The sequence below is a fragment of the Mastigoproctus giganteus genome, chromosome 4 (genome assembly GCF_048544385.1).
Source record: "Mastigoproctus giganteus isolate SK-2022 chromosome 4, ASM4854438v1, whole genome shotgun sequence".
In the NCBI taxonomy this organism is placed as follows: domain Eukaryota; kingdom Metazoa; phylum Arthropoda; class Arachnida; order Uropygi; family Thelyphonidae; genus Mastigoproctus; species Mastigoproctus giganteus.
The window spans coordinates 169,558,220-169,583,380 of record NC_143578.1 but is presented as its reverse complement, the minus strand read 5'-3'; the positions used below and the strand labels follow the sequence as shown (position 1 = coordinate 169,583,380).

Below are 25,161 nucleotides of genomic sequence, written 5' to 3'. Positions count from 1 at the left end.
TTTTAGTAAGGATTTTATTCAGTCCTTGTGAGAGGTTATTTTATAAATTAGAGCGGGTGAGGTTAACGGGAGATGTGTCAATGGATTAAGGGTTGGTTGAAGGATAGGAGGCAGAGAAGGGTGTCGTAAATGGCTGTTCTTCAGATGGACTGGAGTAGAAAGCATGATCCTTCAGGGTCAGTGTTCGACCGCTCTTAATTCTTACCTTCCTAAATGATATTGAAGAAAGGATAGAGGAAACATTAGCATTAGCATTAGTTGAGGCATATGATGCAAGAAGGAAGCTTATACAGCATGAGCCAATAAAAAAAAAAAAAACTTTCCCATTTCACCCATCCGGTCACTTCAAATGCCTGTCTAGCTCAGCCTTAAATTTATTTAAACTATCAACTTCCACAACAACAGATGGAAGTATGCTCCAGCAATCAACTGCCCGCTGGCTAAAGGTAAACTTCCGCACATCTATTCTACAACTGTCTTTCCTCAATTTGAATCTATGCCCCCTCAGGTTTTTAATCTGAGCAAGCGGAAGTATTGAGCCTGTTCAAACCATTCAAGGCCTTATACACCTCAATCAGATCACCTCGCAGGCGCCCAGTCTCCAGATGCTGTAACTTGCAGAACTTCAGAGTTTGCTGACAACTTGGGAGAGCAGTTAAATATCAGAACCACACTATGATTCTTCAGAAGGATTTGGATAGACTGCAGGTATAGTCGGAAACATGGCAGCTAAAGTTCAATGCAATCAGGTGCAAAGTATATCGATCGGAAACAAACCCAGGAGCATTTTGTAGATTACGTGTAGAGAAATTAAAGGTGTACTGGATGAGAAAGACTTGAGAATTTCGATAAAAGAAAAAAAGACATGAAGTCCAACATGCAGTGTAAGTAGGGCATATGGTATGACCTACTTATGGAAGATGGCATATGGTGTTCACTTTAAAATCATTTATCGAATTTTGCAAGCAGAGAAAAGGGGAGAAAGGGAGGTCATTACTCCTCTCTATAAGTGAATGGTGCGTTCATATTTGGAATGTTGTATCTAGGTCTGGAGGCCTAGCTAAAGATTAAAGCAAAGGCGGGCACTAAGGAATATACATTGAGACAGCTTAGGAGATGTTGTCTGCAGAGCTTAGCAGCTAGACACCTTAGCGGGGGGGGGGTTCAGTTGACAGAAATATATTTGAAGGAGATTAGTAAAATGAATGAGAGAGAGAGAGAGGAATGTTTTCACTGATGAGTGAGACAAGAAACAGAAGGAAAAACTATCAAAGCTTCCGAAAGAACTGTACCAGGCCTTATGAAGTTGACCTTCCCGCAGCGTTTTATGGAACTTTTTTAATAAATTGCGTGCAAGAATGACCGAGGCGGTGAGATTGTTAAAGTTCAAGACAAAACTAGATGGGCAATTTTTGCGAATGGGAATAATATAAGAGTTTCTTCTCCTTTTTATTTTTGGCATATATATATATATATATATATATTGGTTGAAAATGAACTTTATCTAAGAAGTATTTTAAATGTGATAATAATGAAATACATATGGATAGCCAGAAGTATTTGGCAACCAAAGCAATATGCACAGAATTCGATAATGATAGGGCATCAAGAGTCATGGAGTAAAATCTTGGGAAATGGTTTTGTTTTGTTAATTATCCAAAACTATGTGAATTAATATCTTTATTTGATAGGTAAAACTTGGCGTGTTTCTTTCATACGTCGCCATGATTAGTCGATTACCTTCCCAACCTACGTAATCATTCAGTAGATTTGTTCCTTGGGAAATATTACAACCAATCGCGAAGCAGCTTAATCCTCCTGCCATCGTTGTGCACAAAACATACGAGAAAATTGAGTTTTGAACTTAAGTGTGGTCACGGAGCACAAGTCTCGACAATGGTGAGTATTGTCATTTTAATGCTCAGGAAAAATATTTGGCTCTGAATTATTGAGGGCCAATGACATTATTTTCTGTATGGTCTTCGAGCACGATAACAGAGATTCGTTAAGCATAATCTCCACTTCAGTTCCAAGAGAATATTAAAGTAGTTTTTATACGGCAAAAGTTAAATGAATGGGTGCCCACCAGTTTGCATATCATTTAAGGATGTTATGGCACTGCCACTGTTTAAGGATTTCTGTTATCGAAGTTTCATTCCATCATCTCTTAAAATCGAAATTAGGGGGATTATAATGCAAATGATGTCCTTTTTAAAGTCGTTTACCATAAGTTGCTTCATCTTGATTATTCAGAATATTAATGCGAGTTACATTTGTGCCTTGTATGGAAAGGTTTGCCCAAGAACGAAAATAATTTTCACTACTCCAGTGACTGCGGTTACCCCTCTAAGTATTTCTTTATACGAACTGACGTTCCTTAAAGTTTTATCTTATATTAAGGCGGCAACACCTGGGCAGAATATTGATCAGGTTGATCCAAGGCGATAACGCTAACTTTTATAATTTCAGCGAAATCCATAAATCATCAAGAGGAAGTGTATTTAACTCAAGACAAATGTTTGAAAGTATTTGTCATATTTGTTTTGACAATGGCGTATTGATGCTATTCAGAAGTGGTCCAATTTCCATAACAAATGGGTGGGGGTCTCTAGCACGGGTCTAGAACACTTTTGAGTTTGATATTCCTGACCGATAGGTTCTGATAGATCCGTTACCCCGCAAAGTTAATCGCGGATGAATGAAAGTGCTGTTTTATCTAAATTCCGAGGCAACTGTCTGTTCCGCCTATTATAAAAGTCGTGAAGGGTGGCTGACCAGTCCACTTTCCATCTGGAAGAAAGGAGCACATCAGTTCACAAAAAAAGGCCACAGACAGGAAAAACAGTAAAATTAATTCTGAAAGATAATCAGAAGGGTTATATTAATAAAGCAGCACCACCCCACCAATGAATACAATATTAGGTTTAGAGATACTTTTAGGAACTATATCCTCTTAAGGGGAGACCACTGTTGGAAAGATGACGAGCAGAACAGTGTTCACGTGAGTTAATTTATAACCATAATTTGTATTACTGTTTTATTTGGTACTATCACTTGAATGCCACTTCGTATGAAAAGTGTTGGGAACACCTGTTGGTAAGGGAGTTTGTTTCATTTTTATGGGGAGCGGGGTTAACTGCACTTTTCTTACATAGACATTGGACATCTTTCATGGAAAACTTATGCGAATGAGAATTGAGTGGGGGGAGGGAATCATGAAAAGAGGGACGTCTACTTAATAGGGGTTACTGCGATAATTTGATACTTACTATAATTTTGTACAATGCGAGAATTCGTAAGCAGTTTTGACAATGATAGCGCACACACCCATCAAGGAATTAGTGAAAAAAGGGCAACAGTGTAATTCTAAATAAAATACGAAGGTTATAACAATCTTGCTTGCTACAGGTTTAACGTTAGTCCAGCTCTCGTTCATGCAGATGAACAGCGGAAACTGGGAACTAGGTGGTAGTTTCAAAGTAAGATGTAATATTATTTTAGAAGGCAAAATTCCCAAGTCTCCATTCAAAGGAAATTTATTTGGTGATTATACGTTTCCTTAAGTTTTCTCTTGAATAATATTTTCTAGAAGACTTCGTGATAATTTTTATTTGTAATTCATATTTGTAATTCATCGCACAAACAATTCATAATGAATTGTTTGTGCGATGAAAGCTACATTAACTATGATTTAGAGGAATTTATCTGCTAGCATTCAAAATGACCAATCCTCCTGACCAGATAGAGTCGATATGATTTACACAACTTAATCGAAGACCGTTTTCCTTCTCTGAGCAGTAAATTAGCTGTAACAGTGGCATATACAGTATATATCCTAATTTTTAATACGATCTTGCCTGCAGATTTCTTTAAAGACCATGAACTTATGATCACCTTGCACTTCCTCAGAATAAGAATTAACTTATTTTTTTATTCTTACACAAAGTGATTTGCCTATTTATTTTTTCCAGCGTGAATGTATCAGTGTACATATTGGGCAAGCGGGAGTTCAGATTGGCAATGCCTGCTGGGAACTTTATTGTTTGGAACATGGCATTCAAGAAGACGGATATGTGAAAACCTCTAGTATACAGAAAGAAGAATCCCTGACAACGTTCTTCCGCGAAACTGGTAATGGAAAACACGTGCCTCGAACTATTTTCGTAGATCTGGAACCGTCTGTTGTTGGTAAGTAGTGGCTCAGTTTAATTTTAATAATACTTCAAATGTATGTGGTAAGATTGAGTTTCGGACCATTCGTAAAATTCTGTTGTAGCGTTATTTGCAGACCCGGTTCTCGGAACGGGCGTATCGGATGCAAATGTACTCGAGTTCGTAACTGGAAAGAGTCCCAACGTTAATTCTTACGTCCGATCACCTTGAATTTTAGAACCTGATGTGATTATTCATCATCAGTCTAACCGACTAGTTGGGGAAAAAAAACGATCATCATTCGCGACCTGTCTTGTATTTCATTGACGGAACATTTAAGTTAAAAGTTATTTATTAAAGTTTTTTTTATTTAGTTATTTATTAAAGTTGTTTTTTATTTAGTTATTTATTAGAGTTATTTATTAAACTTGCAAGTTATTAACTAAGTTACTTAAAACTGCCATCTGAGGGAACCAATGGGTTGTTATGTGATGCTCAGGTTCTCTATGCGTCATGAATTCTTCTATTTTACCATTGCCAATAACTAACTTTATATCAAGGGTTTTAGAAATGCAAACATGAGAACCAGTAGTACAGTAAACACCTGATTTTTCTGCCCTTAACAAGTTATAAAAAGTACTTTTTTTTTTAAACCCATGCCATGGACAGCTGACTCAACGGCTCGAACGAGTTTATTTCAAAACTCAGAAGGTTAAAAACTGCGAACTCTTTAGGTACTGACAGTTAACACATCGTAATACCAATCGCTGTCATGAGCATTGTGCAACGTTTATTAGTATCGCTTCTGTCAAAAAGAAAGTACAAGCAATCGTCACGAAAATTGGATGCATACTAATCTAATACGTTTTCTTCTTCTATTACTTTTCTATCACCTCCAACAGTGAGATTGTCAGTAACTATGGAAGCTGAAAATTTCAATAATTATTACGATTGCTAAACATCTCAGTGCGGAGAGTGCCCACAACCGATTCTGGATGGTAGGAACTTATAACTGTGGACGACGGTTTTCCTTCGTGAAAAACACCTGATTTCCATTCCCCAGGTAGGAAAAACGGTGTCACGTTGGCTCAGAGTTGCATTTAATTCGAAGTGAACCTGTTGGCTGCAAGTTCAATCAATCGGCGGTTGAATGATTCAAAGAAATGAATTTTTCACACATTTGCAGTGAAAATCCCGATTACTCATTCTTTTCCCATCACCAAGCAAACAATCTAGTGTCAGAGATAGCATGCTGGAAACAAATGATTCTAATGAGTAGAATTAGCAGTGGCCTTTCAGTGGCTTAGGCAAGTGGAACGGTTGAGGCTAATTTTTATACTCCTACTTGATTACCATTTGAATTATATATTAATAAATAAACTGTATGGCGCCTGGAACACTTGTTATAAAAAAAGGTGACGAGAAAGTGGCAGAATATTTACATACTTTGGTGGATAGTTTTTAATAATTTGGTTAGCTGATAGGTGCGCTTTCTGAATATTAGTGGATCTTGGACATTCACACTCAATGAAGTAAAACAAGATTGTTGCTACAACAAAACTTGGATGAATTATACAACTTATCTGTAAAGATAATTAATAGTAATTAATTTATTAGCGCACTCAAGTGTGAGTTTCTGGATCATATGCACGCCACCTTTGTACAAATTGAAAAACTAAGCACATAAATGCTCTTAAATATTAATTTAACTAATATATTATTAAGCGCATTCATTATACAGTTCAGTTGTGATCTTAACCTTGTCGGATTTGATTTTGATATTATCTCAGTTTGAAAACAGCACGTAATTCACCTTGGTTGGCATAACTCGATTTAGAATCGCTTTGACCTGTCGATCGGATTGGTTTGTTGTATCACGGGCATTGTGAGCGAAACTAGCGAGCCAGCGCGAGACTGCATTGAACTTTCGGTTGCAATTGGTACCAAGGATGAGCCGATCTCTTCACAAGGTTGGAGCAAAATGCTGTTACACAACCATAGAATACGAAACAAGAGTCATGGGGCAGCATACAGGTCAACATATTCATTTTAATGAAACAGATTGTCTTCACCTTTCTTTCAAAATTAACTATCACCAATGTAATCCTATTTTTAACGCTCAATCTCTCGTTCTGATTTAATTGCAAAATTATTAATATATAAATAAACATCATATCTACATGTATTCTGATGCTATGTTTAATTTAGATGGTGTGCGTACTGGACTATACAAACAACTCTATCATCCGGAGCAACTGATTTCTGGTAAAGAAGACGCTGCCAACAACTATGCCAGAGGACATTACACAGTTGGTAAGGAAATCGTAGACAATGTGTTGGACCGGATCCGTAAACTGACTGAACAATGTTCGGGACTTCAGGGATTCCTATTATTCCGTAGTTTTGGTGGTGGCACAGGATCAGGATTCACGTCACTTCTCATGGAAAGACTTTCTTTGGACTACGGAAAGAAAGCCAAGCTGGAATTTTCAATATATCCAGCTCCACAGGTATGTGAACATCACTTATCTGGGAAGAGCGAAGGTACAACTTACTTTTGTTATAAAATTGGAACGTCGATTATCCGATAACTGGAGAATTACCGGTTCGGATAATCGATTTGTCGACATTTTTTATCTTTTAAATGTACGAAATTTTAATTTCTGATTTAAGTTTTTTGAGGCAGTTTTGTGACTGGTAGACAATTTCAGCAATCCTACACAATTACGTTTCATAGACACATTGAAGACGAGAAACAGAGTGTAATAGTAGAATAGAGTACGGGTGGGTTTCTCTTAAAATATGCAGTAATTTTGAAACGATCGAAGGAGATTATAAATACTTCCTGTTCACAATATTGAATTTATTATTGGAAGCTAGAATAGTAATAATGTTTACGTTAGTTGTGCAAAAATGACAAGAGTGGTACGGATTTCTAGCCCAAGTGACCAGGGGAATCTTTATAATTGTAAATTTTGTGCTCTTCCCCCCCCCCTAAAATTTACACTTAAAGCGACACGTCAAATTATAATTATAATAATGCTAGATTATAACAAATAACTTAAACGACAACTTAATTAAAAGAGAAAGTTGATTCCACTTCGATGTGTTGGACTGAATTTTTTTTACATCGTTACAGCTTTGAATGGCTGAAGATGGGACATTTGAATGAGAACACTGTGTGGAAGTTTGCTTTGTCTGAATGATCGGTCTGCCATTCCTGGCCACAGATTTCTGCCATTGAAATTGCAAGAAATCGATAGATTTGGCATTGCCTTCGGATACAGATTCAGTATCTCTAAGGTAGCCATACTACCTTGTACATGTGCATCTTAATCATTAAAATAAATAAATAAATAAAAGTTAATCTTAAGCAGCAATATTTGACTAAGTGTAAATATCTTTGCCCTTTAATTACCAAACAATGTTTTAGATATTATCAGCAATTATTAATATTCTATTCTATATTATCTAATAAATTACCATTCTTAACTATGAAACCAGTTGGGATTCAATTGTCACTTTAGTCTAAAATTGGCTTTATATTATTTCGAGGCTTTGTATTTTTACTTGCATTATAACATTTGGCTTTGAATTATTTCAATGATAAATTAGCTAATAGGGTATTAGGTACCATGTAAAACTTCAAGAGATGATCACGGTGATCTTATACGGCCAATATCATATAGTAATGATCTCATTCTTGAAACTGCAATGCTCGATATCGCATTTTTGTATTCCATTATACACAAGCGTTAGCATTTGAAACATTGGACAGAAACCTTTTTAAGCCACTTAAAATATAGTTCAGCAATATAATCTTAGTAAAAACCTAAGTAGACAACAATCATATCACCTAATACAGAAAATGTAGCAAAATCGTGCTGAAAAGCATGATTGGTGGATGTAAGTACTCCCGAACTGAAAACAACTGCCGCTTTTCCTGCCCATCGATCTTTAATCTTTTATACAGATGAAACCTCTACGGGTAAATAATTTCAAAGACTGGCCAGTCAACTAAATTTAATAGCGTTCATATCCAAACACTCCTAAAGATCCAACCCATTTCAACTAGGCTTTAATTATTTCTTAAAAACAACTATAGCAACTTTCCACTTTTATCGTATGCATAGCATATGTGAGGTGTCAATATTATCCACTCGTTTCCTGCTCTTTGGATGGACGTTTTTGGTATTCTTCTTTTTAATAATGGCTTACGATACTCAACAATTCTAGTTACATTTTGGTATTCAAATGTAACTAGAATTGTTGAGTATCGTAAGCCATTTCATTATGCGCAAAAGTATAAATTAAAATGTACATTTAATAAAAGTAAATTTTATTAAATAAAATTAATTGTAGAACCAACTGTAGTACCGTGGAAAAGGAAACGGTCCTTTGATAGCCTGACCTCTCTCGTAGTGGCAAAATTATGTAAGATGTCTGACAGGTGCTGTCACTGAAACTACTGCAATGTACTCGTAATTTTGAAAAGCGAGTTTTCTTCCTTAAGATTTAATGCAATGCTTAAAAGGTAATGGCATCGCTTCAGCAAACCCCGTCATGGAGTTTGTTTGTCAACACACTTTTCATTCATTTCACAGCGTGAGTTTGATTAGCGTCGCCGAGAATCTCGCTTCAGGGGAAAAAGTTGCTTTTTCCTGTGTAGCTTTCAGCATTTATTCGAAATTATTATAGACCAAGATGTTTTACTCTTTTGTGTGTTAATCTGCTTGTACAACCGAACAATTTCTTTCAGGTGTCAACAGCGGTCGTGGAACCGTACAACTCCATCTTGACGACGCACACAACCTTGGAACATTCCGACTGCGCATTCATGGTCGATAATGAAGCCATATATGACCTGTGTCGAAGAAATCTCGATATTGAGCGCCCCGGTTACAACAACCTAAATCGACTGGTTAGCCAAATCGTGTCTTCCATTACTGCGTCATTAAGATTTGACGGTGCTCTGAATGTCGATCTTACAGAGTTCCAAACCAATTTAGTGCCTTATCCCAGGTAAGAATAAGTCAGACAGCAAGCTCTGATTAGCAAAAGTACGCATGTTATTCTTAATAAGTTTCTTAAGATATGTGGCTTCCTGGATATGGTGTGTGAGAGATTATTGCTAATCACGATTATACAATGTGTATCAGTCGCGGTGCTTTTTATTCGATCCTCCCTTTCCTCTGTTAAAGTAACCTACATTGACACATATTTTGAACACAGTACTGTCACTTGTTCGAGAAATACTCACTCGTTTGTTTCCCTTTCAAGGATCCACTTTCCTCTGGTCGCCTATGCTCCTGTGATATCTGCCGAGAAGGCGCACCACGAACAATTCACCGTGAACGATATTACCAACTCCTGCTTCGAGCCTGCGAACCAGATGATGAAATGCGATCCTCGCCACGGAAAGTACATGGCTTGTTGCATGCTGTACAGGGGAGATGTTGTACCAAAGGACGTCAATGTGGCCATTGCTGGCATTAAATCAAAGAGATCAATTCAGTTTGTGGACTGGTGTCCGACCGGATTTAAGGTAAGTGAAAATCGGGTTTTCTCATCTCTTCCTTTTTTTTTGTCTGTTTTAAATTTCATAAGTTTTGAAGAGTAACTCATTTGGGCAGGCACATTTCATCAAATCGACTACGTGTTTATACTCTTTGCCTTGAAAAAAAGCACATTATTAGAGCTTTTTGTGGTGATTTTTTGAAAGAATCAGGGTATACGGGGATATCTTTTGCTCAAAAAGATTAATAACATTTCTTAAGATGGATTATCTTTTTCAGTTTAACCATTTTTTGGGCCCAATTCGTTCCGATTTCATTCCAGGGGTAAAAATCTTTCCTTGTTCAATTTAAGAAATACTTTTTCCGTTTTTAACTCCTTAAACATATCTACATAATTATCTTGACAGTCAATTATCTATCAAGAAAGCATGTTTTAATAAAAAATAAAAATTAACTTCTGCTTCAAGTGGGAGTTCGGAGCATGCGCAATTTTGGTTGTTCACTAATGTTTTATTCGAAAACAGAAATACAGTGAAAATTGAAAATTTGCACTGTATTTCTCTGTTTCGACCAAACAAATCCACTATACATTATGGCACTTCTTACTTTGGGATATTGAATGTCGTTCCCCATCAGCGGCTCAGTCAGGGGGGGATTAAAGCCTCCCCCTCAAGAACATTGTTTTATATCATATAATTGGAAAAGCCACAAATGTGGAATGCACAACTCTCCTCTTCCCCACCCTAACAATATTTGGGTGTTACTGTTCTCCGTAGTCAATTCCATCTCTGAAGATGGGCAGTTTACGTGAGTTAGAACGTTATTCTGTTTCGCAGTGGGCTTACCTAGGTTTTTTTTTTAAATCTGAAATCGGATGTAGCATGTACTTAACATATTCATGCAACTTTAGTTTTCAGCCCTTTAAAACGAGTTTTTTTTTTTTTTTTTTTCTTTTTAACTTTCCCTCGATTCACTGGTAGTCGACTTCTGTTTCAGGAAATCTGTTCGATCAGCGAACGTTTAGAGACTCAAGCGTGGTCGTGTACACCGAGGGTTGAACACATGTTTTTGTTTGCTTTTTTCATTTTGTGTGTATTATGGATTAATGATGGCTCGTGAAGTGACTCGAATCATTAGCATTAGTAGAGGTATTTGATGCAAGAAAGCAAGCTTATGCAGCATCAGCCAAAAAAAAAAAAAAAAAACCACTTCCATTTCACCCCCCCCGTTCGTCCCAAATACTTGTCCAGCCCAGCCTTAAATTTATTTAGGCTATCAACTTCCACAACAAGGGATGGAAGTCTATTCCACCAACCAACTACCCGCTGGCTAAAGGCAAATTTCCGCACATCTATCCTACATCTGTCTATCCTCAATTTGAATTTATACCCTCTCAGGTGATTATTCTGAGCAAGAGGAAGAATCCCATCGGCATTGAGCATGCTCAAACCATTCAAGGCTTTATACACCTCAATCAGATCCCTTCGCTGGTGCCTAGTCTCCAGACACTGTAATTTGCAAAACTTAAGCCTTTCTTTGTAAGAGTACCCCTTTGTTCCATTCACTAATCTTGTTGCCCTTCTTTGTACTCGTTTCAGCAGCTTTACGTCCTTCTTGAAATGAGGCCTCCAGACCTGTATACAGTACTCAGGTGTGGCCTGACCATTGCCTTATACAAGGGAATAATCACCTCCTTATCCCTGCTAGAAAAAATCCTGTATATTATTGACAAGACACCATGAGCTACTTTTGCAGTCAGTCTGCACTGCTCATAGAACTTCATATCTGCCTGCACAATTACCCCCAAGTCCTTTTCATTCTCTACCACTGTCAGTGTAGTACCACAGAGTTGATACGTTGCTCTGTGGTTGCTGTTTCCCATATGCAGCACTTTACATTTGTCAATGTTAAACTTCATTTGCCACCTCTCAGCCCATCTGCTCAACCTTTGCAGATCCTGTAGCAGCAGCATAGCGTCAGTAGTGTCCTTAACAACCCTGCCAACCTTTGTATCGTTTGCGAACTTGGACATTAAGCTTGATATACCATCATCAATATCATTTATAAATATAGAAAACAATAATGGATCCAACACTGAACCCTGAGGGACTCCACTAATAACATTAGTCTACGATGAGCAGTGTCCATTGATTATCACTCTGTCTTCTCCCCCCCAACCATCCCGAATCATAATGCCGTAGCCAACCAACTGTCACTGCAACGATATCAACCGCCAATAAGCCAGTGCTCAGTTACAGCAAAATTACCAGAACCAACCAACAAAATCACCAGAAAACTTCGTCTGAAGCTTCAAAAAAAAAAAAAAAAAAATGCGAATCGTTCTGATTTTCTATAATTTTTATTTTTTATCACAACTGAATAGGTGGTAGAGGGTCTCTCTCTGTGTGTGTGAGCGACAGACTCAGAAATTCGTTTCTAATCCAACGGAAATTTCCTTTTTCCTTAATTTTGACTGTGGTTACACTGACTTTATTTCATGTACCACCCTTACCATTACAGTGCCATAATTTGCTTGCTGCACGGTACACTGAGAACTACAGTATGTTCACTATTAGTAAAGCCAAATATGTAAGGAAGAGCCCTTTCTGTATCAGAAGGAAAATATATTAAAATAGATCATTCATTAAGACAAATTGCTGCTATGATCGGAAATACCCTTTCTAAACAAACAGGAACAAATGTTTTTCTTTTAACTACCAATTTAAGTATTTTAATTTTCCTTTTAATAACTTTTCAATTTCCAAAAGCGAACAGAATAGTTTTATTCAGTTAAGGAAATTTGCAAAGGTGGGCATAGAAAGGAATAAATTTCCCGTAATTACTGCCAGAAAGAGAACATTGGTTAGGTCGCTGACCCCACTCCATTTGTGTGCAAAATGTAGGGATTCATGTCTCGTCAGGAGAGGAAGACTTTTTCTCAGTGTTCTTTCACGAATCGAACTGCAAATTCTAGTTTTTCATCCAGGAAAACAGGCAACCGATGTAATTGCATGAAATTTACACCGAGGCCACAAAGTATTATTATTTGGCTAAAAAAAAAAAAACAAGGGTCATAACATAGCCGGTTAGATTATTGTCAGTATAAATTGCTATTTTTGCTATTTCTTTCACACAATTTTTAGTGCAAATCAGTTTTCGTGTAGTTACAGACCACAGTGGCGTAGTCTTTTTGTTTAGAAATGCTAAGGTGGAAGGAACGTTCCTAGGCGTGTTATGTGGGAAGAGTTATTCGGTATTTCTTGTACCCCCACCTTCCTTTTTAATTTTTAAATCGTAAAAATCAACTGAGAATACAACTAACAATATTTATAGAGAACCAAAGTTGATCGCCGCCACGTGGCGCTCCCAAAACTAAACTATTTGTAATGAAAACTCGTATCGTAGCGAATGGAGAAAATCCAAGGCCGCAAGTGTTAGCATGCGAGACAAATTTTACGGCTGTTGACAGCTGTTTGTATGGGTTTTGAGTGAGTGTCTGCCCATCCTTCCACCATTGTGAATGATCCTATAAGGGGAAAACTGTATTTATTGACACTCGGTTATGCATTAATGATTGAGAACAGCTTTGTCTGTTGCATGAAGGGTGCAGTGCACTTGGTTGTTTGAATAGAGAGGGATGTTCAGAACACTGAGAAAGGAGGCGTCCCCAGATATTATCGCTACGGGACACCTGATTTCACTGCTCTGACTAGGCGTAGTGGCCTTTCAACTTAAGTTTGTTTCGAAGACCCTCAATTCACGGATTAAGAGTTTTTGGTTGACAGTCGAATGACTTTCTGAAGTCTCCGAGTAAATCAGGTCAATTCGCTGTTGCCTGTCAAGGGCCTTAGCTGTTCTGATTATCATCACTTTAATAAGTAAACATTTCATTAAACGATTTATTCTGAAGCGTAATTTACCATGCGTACCATGAATTAATAATGTATATGGACAATGGATTAGCTACTTCGTCTTGTTTCAGTATCTGTGAAATAACATGAATACATCAAGGTGATCTACAACAAGAAAGATTGAAAACAAGGCTTCAAAATCCCTTTGGAAAGGCGTTTCATACCTATCAATCTTCTAGGATCCCCACCGAGGTTGGGAGGAGATAAATTGGTAATCCCTCGAGATATTTTAATAATGGTGTCAAATGTAAAAATATAAGCCTATTTTTATACTACAGAACTATTATTAGTACCGTATTGTGAATTGAAAAAAAAAAAGCCCTAGTTGAAATTATATTTTATAATTCTGTGGTTACTGTGAAAAGGCAAAAGAAACTTGATATTAGTCTTGAATTTTTTCTCAATCTGAAGAAAAACGCTTATAAAGAATTTTTTTTTCCATAAAAAAACACTTTCTTTTAGCCAGCGAGTTGTTAATTACTGAAATAAGTTACCTCAGTTGGATCCTGTACTTTGAGGATGACAGCTTGGGAAATTGGGAAGAATGGTAACTAAAAACAAGCCTCTCAAAAGCCCAATTTTATGGCAATAAGTTATATTAATTTGGAGATGAATTGATGAATCTTGTGCCTCACCTACCAGGGACAATCTAGGTTGCATGCTTCGTAAGATGTTTAGGGGAAGGCTGTGTTTGTTTGCCAGCTGAGAGGAATGACTGGAAATTCTTTGTAGAAAATGCTTTCCAGAATTTTGAGTGCTAAGGGGATTGAATGGGTCAGTGAAATGACAATATTCCATTACACCCGTGTTATCATGTCTAATGACACGGGCACATTTGTGTGATGTTAAATTATATTCCAGTTTCTAGGCAGCCCCAGTTATTGTATAACAAACATATACTAAGAGGAATTTGCTTCTCAAGAAGTTTGTTCATCAACTCAAGGATTGAGTTGATGAACTGATGATAAGTCTGAAATTTCTTAGTCTTTGCTTAAAGTGTTCGAACTTTATGCTAAAATTGCCCCGTTTTTAACTGACTATTGCGAAGTACAAAGCCACAAAGTAAGAACAATCTTGGAATTGCTTCCAAGTAAGCAAGCTCTTCGGATCCGTGGCTTGCTGGGTTGCTTTTACTCTTTTCGATCTACCACTAATTTCCTACTCAGTTAAGTAAACTGTTTTGAGTGTTTTCTCACTTAAACAGTCTACTTAAAATCATACCTCATCCGAATATTCTTAACATTCAATACTTACCCGATGTTCTTGACTTTGAATCACTGACTTGTTGTTCCTTTGGAGCAGTGGAGTAAATTACAGCGTGGAGACAAATTGGAAATCATCCTCTGGGCTCGTGTTTCATTTTTCTCTGCCTTATCAAATGTTATTAATGTATAATTTCTTAAATTACAAATTCTCTTTTATCTGACTTTTCACGGAGGATTTGGGTAAACTTCCAGGTTATTGTTATTTTCATTTCATTCAGATCTACACTTGGCAAATGTCAGTTTCGTAATTTGTTCTCACAGGTTGAATTGAAATGTTTTCCATATTACAACTGCTTTAAAGGTGGACCATATCTAATGACAACCAGACAAATATTCGCTGACTTTAGTTGCGGATCAGTTTACTGCAAAAGTTTATACTGTTGCGGTTGTGGTTTAGGGATTCATTAGCGCATCGGCAACTATGGCCATAGTGCGCCAGTTTATACTGTGATTATTTCGTAGCGGTCATTAAAATATTTTAATTTGATAGTACGTGTACATGTAGCTCTTAAGAACAAACACGTCCATTTTAATAATAGTTTGTTTATCCTGTTAACAACAACAAATATGGAGGAAGAACACAATGAGCCTAAGGCTTTGAGGGTGTTCCCCGAGGCGAGTAAATATGATAGTTTTATGTAGAGATATAGATATGTTATTGAAAAAAGCATTATTATACCTAGGTTGTCTTACACATATCATTATATATTCGTTATTATTGCTTAACATAATATTTTAACTGGCTATCATGAAGTTTTTGTTCAAAAGTCTCTTAAACTCATTTAGTGTCTTTGAGGACTTTATGAGAAGACTGTTTCAAGTTTTCTCCCTCTCGAAACTTAACTTTTGGCATCTAATTGATTTCTTCTATAATGGGTTCTTCAAACAGTAGGTTTAGCTTTCTTCCACGGTGACAAAAAAATTCCTAAAAAGCATCGGAAAATCTGATGTGCATGGTTGTAAATGAAGATAGCCTCAGATTTCACTAACAGATGCTCAATATTAGAGCGGCGCAAACGATTTTAAATGATATTAATCGTGGCTATATTTTTCTTGGCTTGTTTCCCATGCAAGAACACCTTAAGTGACATGACATGTGGCTGCGTTAGAGTTAAAAACAACTGCTTGAGGAGAGTTTACCCAGACTGCTCAACGGGCAAGTTTCTCTGCCATTGGCGCGATTTTGTTTCTGATGGTGATTATTTGTTTTTCCCAAGTGCAGTCGAGCCAGATTCCCAAGAATTTTGTATCGATAAAGTTTAAGGAAATTTTGCATTTGCCATTCGTCTTAAGAGCTTGATTTTTTTTTTTTTTAACTTTTAGGAAGATTTCCCGAATTGAACAAATTTCAGACCTCAAATATGCAGTTCCTTTTGCATAAGCCGTTTAAAGCTTAACTATGCTGAATAGTATAACTATGCCTTAAATCGTTCTTAAGTTTTGGAATTAGATGGGAAACTGCAATACCTTAAAAAGTAAGACTTGTTTCTCACCATAAAATATTTATTGATCTTTGTCTGCAACTTGACCTATAGAAGTAATGTGAAAGAAATGTCCATAAAGGTCGCAATCCGGAAGGAGGGGTTCAGTATTTGCGTACATAAATGAAATTCACAGTCTGTTACTCTTTCAACATCAATTTTTAAAATAATTTCAAACAACAAAGATGACTATTAGTGGTGCTGAAATTTGAGTCATTGGATTGAAGAAGTGTTCTTATCAGTGGGCTCACTTCACTGGAACCTTTTTGCGCGGGGCGGCTTCCACCCTTGTCCTGAAATGGGTGTTCTTTTAATTGGGAATGTTTTGAGTAGGAAATGTGAAAGTACCCAACAGGCGTCTCATAAAGAGATGAAGTACTAGATGCATGCTGAAGATGCTGATGATGAACTTAGGATGTCTTTTAATCCTAAGAATATTAAACGGCAGGCATTGCGATTCTCTTGTTATGAATATAAAGAATCTTCTAAGGCAGTAGTAATGTTGATTACCATTGAGATATAGCTATGTAATAAGTTACATCGTATAAAAATATATATATATATAAATAGTTCTATTGTATAAAAATTTGGGTTGTATAAGAGGCTTTATTTTATTTGTAGGTTGGCATCAATTACCAGGCTCCCACAGTTATCCCAGGCGGGGAGTTGGCAAAGATGCAACGAGCTGTTTGTTTATTGTCTAACACCACAGCTATAGCAGAAGCCTGGTCTCGATTGAATCATAAGTTTGATTTAATGTATTCCAAACGAGCATTTGTGCATTGGTTTGTCGGCGAGGGAATGGAAGAAGGCGAATTTTCAGAAGCTCGTGAAGACATGGCAGCTCTTGAGAGAGATTACGAAGAGGTCGGAACTGATGCAGCTAGTATTTTAGAGGAGGACGTCGAGTATTGAAATTTTTAACTTGTTCAACTTTCATGTAACCTTCTTTCAAGTGGCTTGTTCGATGATTAAATTTATTTTTCAGAAATCGAAACGCATCTTGATTGTCTTTATTGACCAAAGAATTCAGAATTCACGCTAGAGATGCGAGGAGACTTCGAATAAAGTAAATAAATCAAATCAAATCGTTACTCTTCAGTTCTGTATTTGATGTTAATTTTACGTACACAGAATTGTTTAACACTCATTGCTGAATATTGCAAACGAAGGTGGTGGGGGGGGGGATTTTGCCTTGAATGGTATAAATACTCTACTAAAGAATGATCTATCTCTTTTTGGTTCTCAATTTTATTATGAGTGAGATATTTCAGAACGTAGCTACCACTAAGAATATAAATTCTGTACACTCAATTAGTTTGTTTATTCTCATTTTTCACTTTTAGGATGACTGACTAAAGTACGTTTAGCCGAATGTGTGTGTGGGCCCATCTATTCAAGAGCTCTTCGTAGTCTCTATATAGAGGCTGTAGAGTGATATAAGCTTTATTAGTCACCAATCAGTAAAAGAATTATCTTCGGATTGCATACTTACATCACTAAGAGAAGAATCTTAAATGTGTTAAAAACAGAAGACAGTAAATACAAAGAGCAAATCACCAATAGTTGGGCAAGGAAGGTTTAGTTTGGAAAACGATGATGGCAACGTTAGAATGTATCGATTTCATTGCAGTTTACAAGTTTCAGTGGTTGTGTAAATCTGAATTGTTTAGATTCTGTTTTGTGAACGGATATAGGGAACATCTGGATTTTGTACTTTTCTTGAGGGACTTTGACTAATTTTATCCCAAATTGAAGTACGCGTTTTAGCGAAACTTTACAGCAAAGCTACAAATAACGTGGGAATAGAGTAGATTGTCATATAATTGTGCTCTAAGGCCAAGTCAACAAGTTCCAAGGTTCGATTTCCGGTTTGCCTATTCCTTCAATCTTCAGAATTCTCGAATAATGAATTCTGAAGATGGAAGAGCGCAAGATTAGATTTTCAAAAGCTGACTCGATGAATGAATTGTGCACCACGAATTTTTATGTACTTCATTATTATGGCCCTCAGAAATGCGAATTTCATCTTCATTAATGTTTCAAGCGCATTAAGAATTTAATCTCTCTCACACGCACACATATACATATAAAAGGTGTTCGAAAATGTCACGAATCAAATTGTTAGGACAGCTTCTGTGATTAATAATGAGAAAGTTCTGACGAACATGTGGTCCAAATGCTTCCGTCTGAAATTTATCGCAAATTTATATATGAATGAAATTTAATAGGGTAATTTTGCAAATAATAAATCCATTTTTAAGAACATTTTATCGATAAAAATACTACAATAGATGTAGTCCGTTTAATTAGGTGGGGTTTAATTAGTCAGATACTTTAGAAAGAGGAGTGAATTTTTCAATAACGAAACAAGAAAATAGGATGGTTATTCGAGGCAAAGGAAACACGATTGATACAGTATTAATGTTTTAATATTAATGAATAGAAGTTACAGGTCGCCGTAGCCAAGTGGACAGGCGCGAGGATGCCTAAGTTTACTTGCCTTGAGTGACACTAGGGTTCAAGTTTGTGACTGTTGAGAATGGTTTCTTGTATTCTCTGTACCTTGAGAACTCCCGGAGTATAAACAGAGAATTTATTTATTATTTATAAAGGATTTGAATTTACTAGTGGGAAAGTTGGGAATTTGAGACAGGTGCATAGCATTAAACTGATTATCAATTAATTTACGTGTGTAGGTAGTTTTAAGTTAGACCAAGAACATATCCACATTATCAAGGTTAAGATTGGGAAGAAAGTAAATCAATAAGGTTGCAGAAAAACACCGATTTCCTTTGGCATTTTTATAATTTCCTGAGTAATTAGAAGAATAGTAAACTTTTTACTTGCAGATCAGTCGTATTAAGTAGCATGAAAACTCTGCTCTGGCATGTGTCAAAAGTTTTTAATGCTCTAACATTAAAAAAAAAAAAGAAAGTCTTAGCCAGAAAGAGACTGTGCCAATAAATCAGTTATCAACGGAAGCGAAAAGTACGTTTACACTTTAGACAGATTACACTGGAGTAGGTGTAAAGAAATATTCCACTAGGGGAGCTTGTTTTTAAGCTTGAATGCATTTCTCTGATAGAGATCAATTGATGAAAGCCGTTTATATTGAATATAGCGCGAGTCACTTATTTGCGTGTCACCACGTTCTGGAACCAATTCAGGCAAACATTTGTTTCTATATTTAAGGATAAATTCTTACAGAGAATTTATTCTAAAATTATTGTTCACAGTGGTGGTTTCTTCTATTGCTTGGTCGAAATGAGAAGTTGATATTGGCCATGTGAAATCATGTCGCTCTGCAGTAAAAAGAAAAACACGGGAACAGGGAAAGAATAAACACATCGGAATATAACTATGGACATAACTAATTAAATAACGTAAATTAGCGCACATCTAATTTAGTAGAATCGTTGTTCCCCTACACCGGCTGGAAAAGACCTGATTTTGAGTCCTGATGACGTGAGGAATTTTTATGGGCTTTGTTCACAACGTGGCCGAATTAGTCGGTCTCAGACGAGGGTAGCATTCGACCTCAGAACACGTGCAATTTACAGACAATATACACGAAGCAATACGTTTACCTTCATAGTGACCTCATATTTATTGTATACGAGAAAGCCGAAGTGCAGATATTAGAACCCTCTGCATTAAGAACTCGGTATCTGCTTGTTGATCTGAAGGTCATTCTCAATAGCTATCACTTTCATGAAGCATCATTAAAATAACAGTTCGCATTGGTTTTCGGGAAAAGACTTGACCGTAAGCGTTAGGACAACTTATTAAGTCGCAGTTTTGTCGCTAAGCAGTAATATGTAAGTTTAATTGACCAGTTAAAACTAAAGTGCTGAAGAAGCACTGCCGAACATCGATCTCTCAAGAACTTTCAAACTCCAGATATAAATATACAGTATAACCTCAAACTTATTTTAGTCTACAATGTCCACTTGCTGGCTTGCTTTTATTTTCTCCAAAGGAAATTGACGATTCCCTCAATGGCCATAGACCAAATGTCCACTTACTGTATGATAGGAATCAAACAGTAAGCAGGAATTTTGTAATTTATCATTATCAAAGTGATTTACTATCATTTTGAAGTTTCTTTTGCTTCTGATTTTCATCCAGGAAACACTGTGATAGGAAGTATCTTTTACGCCACTACATGATTTCTTAGTTGCAATAGTACGAAAAGTGAAAAATGTGAAGAAAATTACTAGGCTCACATTTCTATTTTAATGAACGTAAATTTACATTTAGAAATATATCTGCAGTATTTAATACAATTACCAATATTTTGTCACTTATAAATGGATTTTTGGCCAGTTGCATACACATACCTCGGGATCAAAATGCAGATTATGCGGGCATATTTTCACATGTGGATACCAGTTCTCACACTGTATGAAAAGTCGAGGGCTCGCTGGGTGAGGAAAATGTCCATATTCATCAGGACAAGTATATCTAGCAACTACTTCCTTTGTTCTATCAATTATACATTCGAGGTCGTCAGACTGACATGGTGGAATGTCAGATGTGGTAGAACTAGTCCGTGAAATTGGGGAGGTGTATTTGGGATTAGATGAGGTGGTGGTTTCTTCAAATGTTTCAGGTACAGTCTGAGTTGAAGCTTTCGCAGAATATTCTTCTGTATATTCTGTTCCAGAAAAAGCTTCCGTAGACCCACTGAAATCTGTAATTTTTGTCCTTTCCGTTATTTGACCTGGAGTATTACTAGTTGCACGAAAACCTTCAACAGACGTTGTCCAATCTGAGTCTTCTGGTGTTCCTTTATGCTCATCTTCAGTGTGGGAATTAAGAGTAATATAAGTGAAGCGGTTGCCGAACGTTGTCTCATTTCTAGATGAAGTGAATGCAGTCCCGTTTCTAGATGAGGGCAACGTGAAGGCTGAAGTGAAAGATGTTGTCCTATTTCTGAATAGAGTCCCAGCTTCGGTGAATGAAGTCGTGTTTCTATATGGAGGAGGACTGTCAGTTTCAGTGAAGAATGCTGTCCTGTTTCTATATGGAGAACTGCCAGTTTCCGTGAATAGAGTCCTGTTTCTATATGGAAGACTGTCAGTTTCAGTGAAGAATTCTGTCCTGTTTCTATATGGAGGGGAAGTGAATAAAGTCCTGTTTCTATATGGAGGCGAAGTGCCAGCTTCAGTGAATGAAGTCCTGTTTCTATATGGAGGCGAAGTGCCAGCTTCGGTGAATGAAGTCCTGTTTCTATATGGAGGCGAAGTGCCAGCTTCGGTGAATGAAGTCCTATTTCTATATGGAGGAGAGGTGAATGAAGTCCTGTTTCTATATGGAGGCGAAGTGCCAGCTTCGGTGAATGAAGTCCTATTTCTATATGGAGGAGAGGTGAATGAAGTCCTGTTTCCGTATGGAGAGCTGTCAGTTTCAGTGAAGGCTGCTGTCCTGTTTATATATGGAGGGGAAGTGCCAGCTTCGGTGAATGAAGTCCTATTTCTATATGGAGGAGAAGTGAATGAAGTCCTGTTTCTATATGGAAGAGAAGTGCCAGCTTCGGTGAATGAAGTCCTATTTCTATATGGAGGAGAAGTGAATGAAGTCCTGTTTCCATATGGAGAGCTGTCAGTTTCAGTGAAGGCTGCTGTCCTGTTCGTGTATGAAGGGGAAGTGCCAACTTCAGTGAATAAAGTCCTGTTTCTATGTGGAGGACTATCAGTTTCAGTGAAGGCTGCTGTCCTGTTTATATATGGAGGGGAAGTGCCAGCTTCGGTGAATGAAGTCCTGTTTCTATATGGAGGACTGTCAGTTTCAGTGAAAGCTGCTGTCCTGTTTCTATATGGAGGAGAACTGCCAGTTTCCGTGAATAAAGTCCTGTTTCTATCATGAGAAGTGACCGTTTGAGTGAAGGACGTTGTCCTGTTTCTGTATGGAGGAGAAGTGACAGCTTCAGTGAGGGCCGTCTTGTTTCTAGATGGTGACGTGGCTGCTTGAGTGAAGGATGTGGTCCGGTTTCTATATTGAGAAGTGCCAGCTTCAGTGAATAAAGTTTTGTTACCAGATGGTGTGGTCCTGTTTCTATATGAAGCTGAAGTGCCAGTTTCAGTGAATGAAGTCCTGTTTATAGATGGTGAAGTGACTGCTTGAGTGAAGGATGTCGTCCTGTTTTTGTATGGAGAAGTGAAAGCTGTGATGTATCTAGATGAAGGAGAAGTGCCATCTCTTGTGAATAAAGTCCTGTTTTTAGGAGAAGTGACTGCTTGAGTGAAGGACGTCATGTTGTTGCTAGAGGTATGCAAAGTGAAGACTTTGGTGAAGAGATCATCTGATGTTCTATTTCCTTTCGGGTGAGTGATGTAATTCTCCGAAGTTCTTTGACGAGGGTCTCTGGAGGCGGTGGCAGCAATTTCTGTAGTTCCATATCCAGAGGTCGTTTCTTTTAATTCTGGCAGCACTGATGTTCGTTTTGAAACCTTTGATGTATTTTCTGCAATGAATAAAGCCAAACAGTTGCTAATTTTTTTTCTGTACATAAAACACCACTGCTGTGAACAAGGTTAATTCGTTTTATTACCATTCTAATTGAAACTACTGCATCGATGAAATAATTAATTTTAGCTTTCATTTTTAGAGAGCGTTTAGTAATTCTTGAATTCATAAATAGTTCATGACTGGCAGTAAAGTATCAGTTACATCTTATAATAATCAAAATTTTAACAAAAATCATTCTTTCTTTGGAAAATTAAAATTCAGTAGGGAAAGTCTTAATATTTTTTGCTTAATAATATTTATTTTAAATTAATATTTAAAATGAAGACATGAGCTTCATTTTACACGAAGACATAATAAATACTAAAGTCACTGGAGATTCCTAGTGAGAGATTATAATCAGAAGTGGCTCGGAATGTAACGTTCTAGTCGAGAGAAATTCTTTAGGCAGCTGAAGGTTATTCGCTAGATATTCTGAAACTCATTCATGCTACTATTCCAACCCTACTATTGGTGGAAGAAACTTACCACTTAAATACTTAAATAAAATGCCCATGCGCAATATGTCTGTAAATTGCGTATGTTCTCTGGTCGTTTTGCCATTTTTGCTGGATGAAAAACCCCGAGTTTCTGGGAAAAATTCTTGTTGTCCAAGCTTGAGACCGACTAATTCAGGCTTGGAGTCAAAAGTAAAAAAGAAGCCCATAAAAGTTCTTTGTGTTATTGGGGAGATCGGTATCAGGGTTACAGGTACAAAGTGAGAAAGAGACCTTGAACCACTTAGAGAATATGCAATTCAAGGTCTAAAAGAAAAGAAGTCTCGAATTTTTGGGAGAAGCGAAGAGTGCTACCATGTGCACACTTAGTTCGCATAGTTTTGTTTTGCGTAACATACCATACCATCATCTGTAATAAGATTATAATGATTAAATGGCTATGAAGGGCAGATTGCTGGAAGCCAAACTGAGATCAAATATAAATCGTAATTTGTGTAACCTATTTATGGTCGTTTATTAAAGTTTAAATTTGGCATAATTTTCTGGATCTTGTAGTTTTTTGTTAGTTAACCACCCTCACCTTTGCTATTGAGAAAGTGTCGTAATGTAACAACCAGTGATCGAAAGTGGAGGAAACTCTGCTGAGAATAATTGTTCCGTACCGCATATATTTGCAATCGGCTGTCCAGAAAGTTACACGAATGGTCACGTGACAATTCTGGCTTATAATGCCACACATTTCAGTTAGATGGCGACAGAGAATACATTCTCGTTGCATGCTGATATAATTTGTCTTCTACACGTTGTTTTCGCCGAAGAAATATGCAATGGGCCTCGTGTTTTTCTCCTGATGAGCGATTCAACGGGACAAAGAATTTGCACCAAGTTTTGTTTCAAGCGTCTTAAAGAAGATCAGAAACACGTGGCGTATTATCAACATCCTTTGCGGCAGGTGCCTCATCTCAAGCACAGATGTTCAGGTAAGAATTAATGTGTTCATCCTCCCCCACCTTTTTGGGTCTCGCAGTTTCTTTTTGTTTATAAAGCTGAAGCGCAAAGAAATTAGATTTAATATCTTGGTAGTTTAAGAAGAATTACAGGAGGTGCTTCGTAGTACCAGAAAACATTAATTCCAGAGACGCTACTTAAGGTTTAAGATGGCGGAATCTCTGGGCGCGGTTTATTGAGTGCTTTCACACTTTTCCTTTGGGAAAAGTGTTAAAGCTACACAATGTATAATTAGGTAAGTTTACGAATGTATCTTTGTTTTCGAATATTTATGCCCGAAATGATTTCCTCTCTACTTTTGTAAACAGCTGAAGTTGGTGAAGTCTGGATTTCAGTATTATTAACGAAGGGGTGGACTGTTTTTTACGGTGTCTGCTTTCTGAAGCGCTCGTAGGAAACTATTTTTGTATTTCGCTGATAGAATACACGAAATATTCATGCGTAAAAGGTTCGATGAACATTTTCATGGATGTAAATAACCTAATCTGGCGACTATTTAAATTTCTTAAGCGTAGGCTGTCTGCACATAGAAGTAGTTGACTTGTTAGTTAATTGGGGATTCGTTGGGACATCGATACTTTGTCCCTGGAGCGCCACTTTATATTGGTATAGATATTTTCCTTCTGTCCAGTGCTATTTCTCTTCACGTGTGTACGAGCTGGAAAACCCAGAATAACTTTCTGCAAATCTTCTTCCTTCCACTGATATTTACTGACTACAGTCATTTTAAGAATTCTTGCAGTTTCCAACTTAGTTGAACCGAGATCGATGACAGTGCAGCATATAGTGAATACCCCTATTATGTTATGGAGTGAAAGTTGAAGAATAGAGATTATCAACGCACCATTCTCCAGGAATAA

The 25,161-nt window shown here is 37.1% G+C and overlaps 1 protein-coding gene across 1 annotated transcript; it reads left to right on the top strand.

The window, feature by feature from the left end:
* Positions 1-1,745: 1,745 nt before the first annotated feature.
* LOC150087194 (tubulin alpha chain-like) lies at positions 1,746-17,279 on the top strand. The gene is made up of 6 exons (XM_090373007.1): positions 1,746-1,899; positions 3,972-4,188; positions 6,361-6,662; positions 8,912-9,174; positions 9,433-9,697; positions 16,947-17,279. The coding sequence occupies exons 1-6, from the start codon at positions 1,897-1,899 to the stop codon at positions 17,238-17,240; spliced, it is 1,344 nt and encodes a 447-aa protein (XP_090229133.1). The 5' UTR covers positions 1,746-1,896; the 3' UTR covers positions 17,241-17,279.
* Positions 17,280-25,161: the final 7,882 nt, after the last annotated feature.

Coding starts and splice junctions, on each gene's coding strand:
- LOC150087194 (XM_090373007.1), top strand. Junction 4,189..6,360: donor TCTGGAACCGTCTGTTGTTG/GTAAGTAGTGGC, acceptor TGTTTAATTTAG/ATGGTGTGCGTACTGGACTA. Junction 9,698..16,946: donor GGTGTCCGACCGGATTTAAG/GTAAGTGAAAAT, acceptor TTTTATTTGTAG/GTTGGCATCAATTACCAGGC.